At 36.7% G+C, this 13115-nt stretch overlaps 1 protein-coding gene across 1 annotated transcript; it reads left to right on the top strand.

The window, feature by feature from the left end:
- Positions 1-3033: 3033 nt before the first annotated feature.
- LOC117927267 lies at positions 3034-4424 on the top strand. Its single transcript, XM_034846724.1, has 2 exons — positions 3034-3130; positions 3397-4424. Exons 1-2 carry the CDS (start codon positions 3121-3123, stop codon positions 3747-3749), a joined length of 363 nt encoding a protein of 120 aa, XP_034702615.1. The 5' UTR covers positions 3034-3120; the 3' UTR covers positions 3750-4424.
- The last annotated feature ends 8691 nt before the right edge of the window (positions 4425-13115 follow it).

Consider the following 13115-nt stretch of genomic DNA (forward strand, 5'->3'; position numbering starts at 1 on the left):
TTTGGGTTGAGTTTTAGTTAGCCATCAACCCAACCTAACTTGTCGAAGTTATATTTATTGCACCAATAGATGAATAAATAAATAAAATAGATATGAAAACGGAAGTGTTTTACCTTTTTCTTTGTCTAGAGAGAAACAAGCATTTTCATGAAAGGATTCTCGAGAATAAACCAAAAGGCTTATGTTTCCGTATTGCACCAAAAATACCCCATTTTATTACCCTATCGATTGGATCTTCAAAATGGGACAAAAAAAAAAAAAAAAAAATTAAGGTGGTAACTGTGGGGGGCTTCCCTCCACATGTCCTTCCACTCAAGACCCTTTGGTCATCCAGGGCAAACTTACAACCCATCTGGGATCCCTTCGTTTGGACCAAGATGAGCTTTGTCTAGCACATGAAGTATGAAGCTTTCCTTCTTCCACAATGCTAGACGAAATTGACGGACCGAGCCGACTGGACCTATCAGACGAGCAAATCCATCCAGTGAAGTCCTCAAGATTTCTGACATGCGTCAGCCTAGACGACTAATGTCTGAGCGTCGGACTAACCACCTGACATTTGAGCTACATGGTCCTTAGATTTCAGCACAATAGTCAGCAGATGGCACCAATCAGTCATCCTTACTTGATATGATTGTTCAACAGTCTGAGCCACAATAACAACTTGATAGTCCGCGCAATCATCAATACAAGATAAAGAACGGTGTCATCAACTCTATATAAACCCCTCAAAAAGCACAAACAAGGTACGCACGCGCATACTCTCATTCTTTCCCACAAAAATAGTTAGAGTTATCCTTGTCTGACTTAAGTTTCGGAGGGGCATGTCTGAACCACTCGTCTGGACATCCTTTTGTGTAGGGAAGAAGTTCATCTGACTCGAGTGAAGTTGGACGGACTCCTCAAGAAGCGTGAACAAGGGAAGAAGTCCGCCTAACTCCAGTGCAGCTAGACGGACCTGACTCCAGTTGGGAACGACACCAATAGTAACCAATAGGTTCATGTTAAGGATTTGACAAAACTTAAGGAGATAAGTGTTGACTTTTATGGAAGGTGACAACTAATGGCTCTCAATATTTGTTAACCTTGATTGAAAGACATAAATTATCAAAGTGGTGATAACTTTTCAAGGTAGTGATAGTTGGCTAGCTTTTTTAAGATTATCCAAGTACATGCAAAAGAACAGATGTGTTATTATGTTTTAATTAGGCTTAAAAGATGTTAATTAAATAAACCCTATTTATCCAAAATGAGCCTAGTAGGAAGAGTAAATATTAGAAAGTTTAGTAGCCAACCTTAAAGTTTGCACATTGTACGAACTTTAATATGTGATGACAGTAAAATGGCTATACCATGAAATTGGGTTATGGAGAAATTGGGCTATGTATGATTAATCAATTTCCTCATTCATTTCAAACCAAACTATCATAGAAAATCACATCACTTAATGTGAGTTTAACTTTAAGTCACTTTGTCAAAGCCTTCTTTTTTTCCTTTGTTTCTCGTATCGACATAGTACAACTTTTTCACTAGGTATGTTAATGGGGTAGTTATAAATTGTGTTTATTTTTAATAAAATTTAATATTTTAAAAGTAAAAAAATTGAAATTTAAAAAAATTAAGGTGAATCCCCATACCCGTGGCTGCCCAACCTCGTTTAAATTTTTTTATTAATAGGGATGAGAATTGATTTAAATAAATGGGACGGGGTTGGGATGGGGATGATCCGTCCCAAACCCGTCATGTTGCCATCTCAATTCTTCACCAATACAGTAGATTTCAAGAAATACAAATACTTAAAAGGGATAATCTCATTTCAATGCCAATAAACTTGCCTCGTTGCATTCTTCGTTTGGTATGAGTTTCCCTTGAAGTCAAGTCCCTCAAATGACCAAGCTAGTCCCAATAGTAAAAGTGAACTATCAATAAAATAAAGCTACATAATACCACAAATTAACCATGAGCAGTACCTTTATTTTGGTCCTTGATTTCCATCAATAACTTTCAGAACCTGTTGATGCTTGGCTAGCAACCTGATTTTTGAGTAAAAGTACCATAACTATGACTGACTTCTCTTGCATCCTCTTTAATATTATTCTTCTGTTATTTGAATTTGAATTTGAATTTTGACGAAAAATGCCCCATGTGCATGGTGCATGGCATGTCTCTATAAATATACCACTCCATTCCCTCCAAGCCATAGCAAACGCAGTTGGCAACATGAAATTCTCTTCGTTGCTTCTTCTCCTTGTTTACGGTACTTCATATACTTAGCATTCATCTTCTTCGTTAACAAGGAAGAGCCATGGTGCATGTGACACTCATATAACATTAACATTTCTTATTAGAAAGTATCTATCTTAAATTCGTATTCGATACATATGATCTTGGGGTTTTAGGTGATTGAAATGTGGCATATAGTATGTGTTGATCCTAGATATTGGTTCATGATCAGCAGGTATGGTTTTGCTGGGATAGACTACGAAAAGCTTTGGTACCGAAGTCTACCCTCTTTACTGCTTACCTGTCAATTATATGACTTGCGTTTTCTGTAGGGAAGAGAAGCTTAATGCTACTTGCAGCTGTTGTCTGGCTCCCGACGAGCCGTGCACCCTTCATCTTGTAAACGGATCTGAAGAGCACTACAATCCAAAATCAAATTGATTATCTAGACTAGGCTGATATATGTGCATGTGTGGTGTAGCTTCCATGCCCAGTGATGATGAAAATTACTAGTTTATGTGTTCCAAAAATGTTGAGAAAGATTTCACTCTCTTTTCAGAATTGTAAAAAACTATATATGAATGACAAGGTTGTTATCTGATACACGTTCACACACATGTTCACATCCTTTGAAGTGGTCCAACACTTTGACCATGTCCTCCACCCAGATCTCACTTCCCTACAGTTAAGGAGCATGTCCCACAAACTGCTCATAGTGGTGGCAAATCAAATACAACGTGGTTTGATGGAAGCCACAGTTGATATATATTAGTCTTGGTCCCAAACTCGCCTCTCTCTCTACTATTTTTCTTCTGTAATACACCATCTAACGAAAAGATGTCAGAGTTTGGAAAACACAAGATCTGCAACAACTAGTGAGTATACAATTTAGAAACAATGGTTGGAGGTAAGAAAATGATCCTAAGTCTTTTTCAAATTTGATTCATATTGCATGTAAATTTCTTACATTTGGTATCAGAGCAACTCAAATCTTACCTCTGCTTTGGTATTTCTGATCTCTTAAATCACTGTATAAATTAAATACCTTACTTGCTGACCAAATAAATAACAGACAACAGTCAGTCATACTGAACTAAATATTGAGTTAACGTGTTGCGTGGTGCAATTACTATGGTGGAGACTATTAACTAGAAATTGGGTGGAATGGTTCAGCTCCTTGGTTACTGCCATTTCTAGGTAGTCATGCACTGCATCTACCACCTAGTCGTCATCTCTTGCCAGATTCGGCATTGGCATCACGTACCCAGCATCCTCACCCCATGGAAAATGGTATGAACCCAGAGTCGATCTTCCCCACCCGAAGTCCACCTTTGACGCCGGTGAAGAAAATGCCAACATGGCGTTGTCGATGTAGGAAGCGTCCCGCTATAGCCGATGCTCTTCGCGCTGGCTGCGATGCCAGCATACACGCCACGCCAAAGGCTTCAATGACACGTTGCCTACAATGTATAAAGTCTTTGATACGTTTTCCCAATAGCGTATTCAGCGTTGTACGTTGTCTATAGTAACACGGGGCGGAGATTATGGCATTTGCCTCTTTGTTTTCGTTGGGTTTATGTATGCAGATGTTCCGAGATTGGGCTCGTGGGCGGACTGCCAGTGAAGCCTGGCGTTAGTCGGGGATGAAGAGTCGGGGGCTGCACTCCGACGGAACCACCTCGTCCCTTTTGTGGTGGCCGTTGATGTCGTCGTGGCCAACCATGATGATCTGGCCGGAGTGTATAGAGGTTGGCTACTCGTGTTGCAGGGGGCTGGAAAGCACTGCATGAGGCTCTTCCTGGTTGGTGATGGCGTCGCGCATGGAAGCACCCGTGAGGCTCCATAGCTTGGACTACAGCCGATGATGGTGAATTCCACGTGGGTGACGGCGAGCACGTCGCCGCCGGTGTTGAAGCAGTCCACGGGGTGGCGGAAAAATAGGATCTTGGGTTTCGGCTGCAAGTGATATTAAAATGGTGAAGAACATAGAGAGAGATTGGGTTCCACTAAGGTTTTGGGCCTTTATATAAGTGGCTATTGGGCCCATTAGGTTTCGATGCATGGGCAATGGCCCATTTTGCAAAAATAAAAGGCATTAAATGTTGGGTCATGGAATAAATGTGAAAATTGGGCCAATTTAAGCCCTTATGGCCCGATTTGAATTATTTTTTGATTGGGCTTGGAACTGATTGTGTTTTTATATGGACTTAGGCACCCAATCACAATCTAAAACCTTTTAAATTATTATGTGTTTTTTATACATGCAACTTAAATTATTTTATTCTAATTTATATGTTTGTATGTATGTGTAAATTTGTAGCTTTAAATGCATGAATTGTTGCCTAAATTTGTGATTGATTTATTAAAGTTGTATCATATAGTTTTAATGTCTAGTGAACCATATAATTTTAAATAATTAAGGAATAGTCACAACATCCTTAATTATATAAAATTATATATTAAGTAAATAAGGATCACATTATGGACATTAATTGTAATTAATTATATAAATATGATGATTTTACCCCACGGGGATTTCATTGTGTTTATATAATTAATTAGGATAAAATGTTAAAATTAATTTTTCCTAATTTACCCATAGGAGTTAGGAATAATTAATTTAATGGTTTATCATAAAGCTTATAGATAGAAAATATCAAACTATATTCATAACAAAATTTATAAATTCAGTAAAAATAGTTTGATAAAATCTATCATTAAGATAGTGAATCTTATTTAATTAAAAATTTAGCCCACAAAAAAATTTTAATAAAATTAGATTCAATTTTTAAGCATGTTTTAAATTGGTAAAACATGAATTTATTTAAAGCTTCAAATATTAATAAGCTTGTAATCTTTTTGTGCAGTTTTACCTAGCATATCTAATATTCATTGTGAGGTTCCCGAACTCAGGAGAGATAACTTTAAGATATAGAATGAGAGAATTCTTCTTCAATTAGGATGCATGGACATAGACTATGCCATAAGGAAAGATGAACCACATAAGATCACTAATACCAGCACACTTGATGAAATTCTATTGTACGAACGCTGGGAGAAATCTAATCGCCTCAGCGTGATGTACATTAAGACAAAAATTAGTGTTGGTATACATGGTTTAATCGAGCAACATGAGAATGTCCGTGAATTGCTGAAGGCTATTGACGAGCAATTCGTCCCTTCAGATAAAGCTTTGGCAAGTACCCTAATTATGAAGTTCACGTCCTTGAAGCTCACCGGTATAAGAGGTGTATGCAAACATATCATGGAAATGAGGGACATAGTGGCTCAATTAAAGAAGCTCGAGGTAGAAATGTTTGAATCCTTCTTAGTGTACTTTATCCTTAACACTCTTCCGCCTCAGTATGGACCTTTCAAAATCTCTAACAACACACATAAGGATAAGCGATCTATCAATGAATTGATAACCATGTGTGTTCAAGAGGAAGGAAGGTTATTGATGGAACAAAGAGAAAATGCCATGCTGGTGACGCAAAAGAAAGGAAAATCTCAATCCAGTCAGAAAGGGAAACAAAAAATTCCTCCCAAATCTAACGTTAAGAAAGACGAAAATTGTTTCTTCTGTAAAAAGAAATGATACATGAAGAAGAAAATTCTGAAATTCCAGAAATGGCTTGAGAAGAAAGGTAACCCTACCTCATTTTTTTGTTATGAATCTAATATGGTTAATGTAAAAACCAATACATGTTGGATTGATTCTAGATCTACAATCCACATTTCAAATTCCTTGCAGGGTATGCAAAACCTAATGAAGTCAATGAGAAGTGAGCAATTCACCTTATCCGGAAACAAGATGGGCTCGCATGTGGAAGCAATAGGGACATGTTATTTAAATTTAGATGGTGGTTTTGTTTTGGAGTTGCAAAGGACCTTTTATGTGCCAAGTTTATCATGAAACTTGATTTCAGTTTCTAGACTTATACCATTTGGATATTCCTTTCATTTTTCATAAATATCTTTCAGTTTGACTTATAAATCTGATTGTGTTGGGAATGGTATTTTGTCTTATGGTCTTTATCGCATATTCTTACAAAATGATACCACTTATAATCCATTACATGTCCAAACTGGCATTAAGAGATGTGTTGTAAATGAGGATTCCTCTACATTGTGGCACCGGAGATTAGGTCATATCTACATAGATAGAATCAAAAGGTTGGTAAATGATGGGCTACTTAGTACTCTAGATTTTACTGACTTTGATACTTGTGTGGACTGTATTAAGTGAAAGCAAACCAACAAGTCAAAGAGAGGTGCTACTAGGAGTTCCGCCATATTAGAGATCATACATACTGATATATGTAGTCTTGACATGGACTCTCATGGTTAGAAATACTTCATCTCTTTCATAGATGATTTCTCACGATACATGTATCTCTACATACTTCATAACAAAAATGAAGCATTAGATGTCTTTAAGGTTTTCAAGGCAAAAGTAGAGAAACAATGTGGTAAACAAATTAAGATCGTGAGATCAGATAGAGGTGGAAAATATTATGGTAGATACTTGAAAGATGGACAAGCACCTGGGTCATTTGCGAAGTGTTTTCAAGAGCAAGGGATTGTTGCCTAATACACCATGCTTGGTTCTCCAGACCAAAATGGTGTAGCAGAAAGAAGAAATCGAACTTTATTGGACATGGTGAGGAGTATGCTTAGCAGCTCAAAACTTCCTAAATTCTTGTGGACTGAAGCACTTAAGACAACAGTGTATATATTAAACCGAGTTCCAACCAAGGTTGTCACAAAGACGCCATTTGAGTTATGGAAAGGTTGGAAACCGAGTTTGTGACATATGCGCGTTTGGGGATGCTCATTTGAAGTGAGAATTTATAATCCACAAGAGAAGAAATTAAACCCAATAACTATAAGTAGGTATTTCATTGAATATGTTGAAAAGTCTAAGGGGTACAGATTTTACTATCCATCTCACAGCACTAGGATTGTGGAGTCAAGAAATGCTAAATTTCTTAAATATGACTTGGTCAGTGGGAGCGATCAATTCAGAAACATAGTTTCTAAAATTGATCATACAGAGTCTCAACCTTCCACTTCGAGTGATAGATTTATTGGTCATAACACCCCTCAAGTTCAAATGGGTGTAGAACGAACAATCGCTAAAGTTCAACCAGTCATTGAAGTTTCACAAGCTGTTGACAACATTTTAGTAGATCAAGTTGATCAGGAGTTGCTTGACACTTCTGAACAACAAGTTGAACCTCATGCTTCACTAGAAGATAATAGTGCAACCTTAAGAATGTCTACTCGAACTAAGAGGTTAACAATTCCTAGTGATTATGTAGTGTGTCTACAAAAATCTGAATATAATATAGGAGCCGAAAATGATCCCGAATCATTTTCACAAGCCATGAGTTGCAAAGAATCAGAATTGTGGTACAATGCCATAAAGGATGAGATGAGTTCCATGAGGTGCAATGATGTTTAGGACCTTGTTGAGTTGCCTAATGGTGCAAAAGCCATTGGTTGTAAATGGCTTTTTAAGACAAAGAAAGACTCATTAGGCAACATTGAGAGATACAAGGTCAAACTTGTTACAAAGGGGTTCACTTATAAAGAAGGAATCGATTACACAGAAACTTTTTCTCCTGTATCTAAGAAAGATTCCTTGTGCATTATATCAGCATTAGTAGCCCACTTTGATTTGGAATTGCAACAAATGGATGTGAAAACAACATTTCTTAATAGAGAGCTAAATGAGGAGGTTTACATGAAACAACTTGAAGGATTCCCCTCTAGTGATGGTGAGAAATTGGTTTGTAAACTTAAGAAATCCATATACGGTTTAAAACAAGCATCCCGCCAATCGTATTTAAAATTCCATAACATAATTTTTTCATTTGGTTTTGTAGAAAATGTTATGGATCAATGCATATACCTTAAGGTCAGTGGGAGTAAAGTTTGTTTTCTTGTTTTATACGTGGATGACATTTTACTTGCAACCAATGATAAAGGTTTACTTCATGAGGTGAAACAATTCCTCTCTAAAAATTTTGACATAAAGGATATGGGTGAGGCATCTTATGTCATTGGCATTAAGATCCATAGAGACAGATTTCAAGGTATCTTAGGTCTGTCCCAGGAAACCTATATCAATAAAGTTTTAGAGAGATTTCGGATGAAGGATTGTTCACTTAGTGTTTCCCCTATAGTGAAGGGTGATAGGTTCAATCTAAACCAATGCCCAAAAAACAATCTTGAGATGGAACAAATGAAGAACATTCCATACGCTTCTGCAGTCGGAAATCTGATGTATGCTCATGTCTGTACAAGGCCTGACATTGCATTTGCTGTTGGAATGTTAGGACGATATCAAAGTAACTCAGGTTTGGACCACTGGAAAGCTGCAAAGAAAGTGATTAGATATCTTCAAGGAACCAAATAGTACAAGCTTATGTACAGACGGACAAGCAATTTAAAGGTTGTTGGCTACTCAGATTCAAACTTCACTAGTTGTGTTGATTTGCGTAAATCAACATCTAGATACATTTTTATATTGGCCAGTGGAGCTATATCTTGGAGGAGCGTTAAGTAGACCTTGACTGCTACTTCTACTATGGAAGTTGAGTTCATATCTTGTTTTAAGGCTACTTCACATGGTGTATGGCTTAAGAATTTCATTTCCGAGCTTAGAATTATGGATTCAATTTCTAGGTCATTAAGTATATATTGCGACAATTCAGTTGTAGTCTTTATGGCAAAGAACAATAAAAGTGGAAGTCGAAGCAAGCACATCGCCATTAAGTATCTAGCCATAAGAGAACGTGTTAAAGAAAAGAAAGTGGTTATTAAGCACATTAGCACTGAATTAATGATCGATGATCCTTTAACTAAGGGCATGCCACCATTGAAACTCAAGGATCATGTAGTGAACATGGGATTTAGTTCCCTTATGTAGTTTTTATTGTACAAACTCTTATTATGATATTTTCTTATATTGATGTGCACCTTTATTTAATTTTGAGAAAATACAACTTCATTGGACCAAGAATGAACATAGGGTTTATTCATTAAGTTATATTGCCACATAAAGAATAATGTTAAGAAATGAATACACTATAATACATGGAAAGTAACACTCGTCGTATAGAGGACTTATCGTCATGATTCATGTATTTGTTACTTAATGCAGATAATTGATGGACTAAGATAGGACATTAGGTTAAAGGTGTAGACCAAATGGGAGAATGTTATCTGCTACACGTTCACATCCTCTGAAGTGGTCCAACACCTTGACCACGTCCTCCACCAGATCTGACTTCCCTACAGTTAAGGAGCATGTTCCACAAATTGCTCATAGTGGTGGCAAATCAGATACAACATGGTTTGATAGAAGCCATAATTGATATATATTAGTCTTGGTCCCGAACTCGTCTCTCTCTCTGTTGTTTTTATTCTGTAATACACCATCTAACAAAGAGATGTCAGAATTTGGAAAACACAAGATCTGCATCAACTAGTGAGTATACAATTCAGAAACAATGGCTAGAGGTAAGTAAATAATCCTAAGTCTTTCTCATATTTGATTCATATTGCATGTAAATTTCTTACAAAGGTCTGTACTATCTCTTGAATGATTTGCAAATTTAACAACTACTTATTTTCCTTTTGCACTATCTCTTCATGTACTATCTCTTAAAAAGACAAGTGATGTTTAGGAATAAAGAAAATAGAATGGCTAAATTAACTAGAGGAAGATATCCATTTTCAATTCCAAATTTCATTTGTTGACTCTCATATAGTTCAAGTGTGATGTCCGATATCAAATACAAAGAAAGTTCCTAACACTATATATGTAGAGGTTCTTCTTAATCTTGTAGACGCATTTTAAACCCGTAAGGGTTCCTTTGGGCACTAAGCGAACAATTTCTACACAATTAGGTGCGGGACATTATAAATGGTATCAAGGCCTATCCCCAACCCCAATGTGGGGGTTTATTTGGCCCTGTGAGGGGTGTTTGTTTGTTTAGCCCTGTAATCCCCTGTAAATATTGTCCACTATGGTTCAAAAGGGCCTTTATGGTTTTAAAACGCATCTACATAATTAAGAGGAGTTCATACTTAAATAGCATCAAAAACTTTATCCTCTATCCAACATGGAACATCACAAATACTCTCTCATACAAATACAATGGTCTTATTGTGTCCCACAGGACTGTAGGGTCAAAAAGACAGACACCCCCCCTCACAGGACCAAATAAACTCCCCCAACCAGATATTATGTGATGAATGACGAGTTTGTTCATATTATTTATATATATATATATATATATATAACCCCATTATGTTTCTATGGTTTTTTTTAGAGAGCACAATCAGAAATTGAGAGAAGTTTTTGGGAGCTTTGCCATTGTAACCATTCTTTTCTTTTGATCAGCAGATTGTTGAGTGTTGATGCACTTGGTGGGCATATGGTGTTGGTTGTCAAACCACAATAAAAATCTTGTGTTTTTTTTCTTTCTACTCAGTGTGTATGCATGGTTTTGCTTAACATTATATAATTCAAGTTCCTTTCTATAACTTGATGATCTATGTTATTGAAAATAGAGCTTTATATAACTACTTATATATGATCATGAACCTAGTCTTAATATGGTTACTCTAATCAACTGCCAACAAGATAAAAGGTATTCATAGTACTACAGAACCATGAGTTGTGTCTCCTAACTTTTGGTCCTTGATTTCAATAAATGACTTTCAGACCCTGTCGATGCTTGGCCAGAAATCTGATTCTTGAGTAATTAAAACCACCTTAAATGATGGCCAACTTCACTGGAGTCCTCATCAATACTTTTCTTTTCTTATTTGAATTTTGAATTTTAATAAAATGTTTCCTATATATGCATATGCATGCATGATCTCCCTCTATAAATCTGCAATCTCATTCTCTGCAAAAACCATATAGCAAACATGGTTGGTAACATGAAATTCTCAATGTTGGTTCTTCTCCTTGTTTATGGTTTTTTCTATATACCTAACTAAATACATGGGACGTTGCCTGTGATTGACTTTACTGAATTCATTCTTATGTATTTGACTAAGCTTCATGTAGTGTTACATACTATGTTTTTTTATCTAACTTTGGCTAATGGTGCATGAGCAGGGCTGGCCACTATGGGGGAGAACTACCATTACTATGGTACTAATGCTCTTGCCCAACTATTGATTGTCTGGTGGCTGACAATATGACATGTAACAGGAATGATAACAACCACCGTGAGCCTCCATGCAGCTAGCTAATGCGATGTTACTAATGAGCAGTGCATCTTTCGCACTAGGAGAACGGAGTGTCTGTTGTAAGGACCACCCCTAAGCGCACGTCCTACCCCTATCCGGACATTCACAAGGCAGTACACGTGGCATGTCCTACCCCATGTCCGAACATTCACAAGGCACTCCTCCAATGGACATGTGGCACATACTACCCCTGTCCGGATGCTCAATCCAGACCCAGTAGTTGTCATCCCAAACAGGATCTTTGACCATATTTCACGGGCAATCATTACTCATTCCACCAAAAGCATACTCAACAAGACATTCTCAAGTCTTTTCAGGCGACCTGCTATGACCTGCCCCGTGCCGCCTGCAGAGTGAAAAAACAAGTGGGACGACAAGTCCTTCCCCCAACAATTTCTAACAGCCGCCTGCAGGATAATGATGGCTCTGCCACCCTTTGAGCACCATCATTGTCGCAAAAGTCAAAGAGCCTTCCCATCTTCAAAGTGACGGGGCTCCAGACACTATAAAAGGCCTTCGACGACCTAGTCATGAGGGTTAAGCATTCCTATAAAAAAGGCCCAAGAATATCAATACGCTTGACCGCCAAACTAACAAAAGCTTCAAAGGGTGTGTCCGGACCGCCTGTCCGGACATCTTTTGTAGGACAAAGGAAGGAAGCATCGTTCTCAATTGAGGAGGCGAGAACTTCAGGGAGCTACAACGACTCTGGGTCCCCCCGCCATCAACATCTGTGATTAATGAAGGATTGCAGTCTCTAAAGTCGAATCATGGATTATGCTATGTAACATGACCGAATAATAATGGAAACTAGTTAGGCCCTCTATTGATGGTTTTCTTCCCTATATATCTTTGAATAGCCTTGTTGATGTTTTAATGGTAGTTATGATCGTACTGATTATTAAAAGACATGATGTCAATACTTGGTCACTGGTTTTGACCATTTAGGTTTTGTTAATGATATAGATACTATATTTGACTATCGTAATTGCTATTAGCTTTGACAGGTGAGTGCATAAAATTTAAATTATTTTTAAGGAATTCCTAATTTGTGATTATTTTTACATGAGTGCTTGAAATTTTTTTTTTTTTTCATTTTATTTTCTTTGGACCAAATTCAAACAAAGCATCAATATATATGTATAGAAAAGCATGCTATGACTCTTGACGACTAGTTTTAAAAATTCGTTGGTCCTTACTTTGCACTAAAAGAAAAATATAAGTTATGACACTTGATTCCTTGACACTTAAAGGAAAAATATAAGTTATGACACTTGATTCCTTGATACTTAAAAAATATCATTCTTTTCATTTTTTTTTCATGTAGTATAGTTGATATTTTTTGCTTTCAAAAGTTAAAAGGTATTTTAAAACACTAATCAAACAAAATTGGAGAGCTTTAAAAATAATAAAAGATAAAACTCTCTTTCTCACCCAAAGTAATGTTTTGGACTTTAAGGGTCTATTTATTAACTATTTTCAAAAACAATTCTGAAAAATAGTTTTTGAGAACAATTTTGAAAACCGTTCTCTAATTTTTGTAGAACAAAAGTGTGATTGAAAACTTAAAATGTTTTAAACCTTTTTTAATATTTTAAAATATGTTTTAAAAATAA

Source organism: Vitis riparia, chromosome 12, assembly GCF_004353265.1.
Source record: "Vitis riparia cultivar Riparia Gloire de Montpellier isolate 1030 chromosome 12, EGFV_Vit.rip_1.0, whole genome shotgun sequence".
Classification (NCBI taxonomy): Eukaryota; Viridiplantae; Streptophyta; class Magnoliopsida; order Vitales; family Vitaceae; genus Vitis; species Vitis riparia.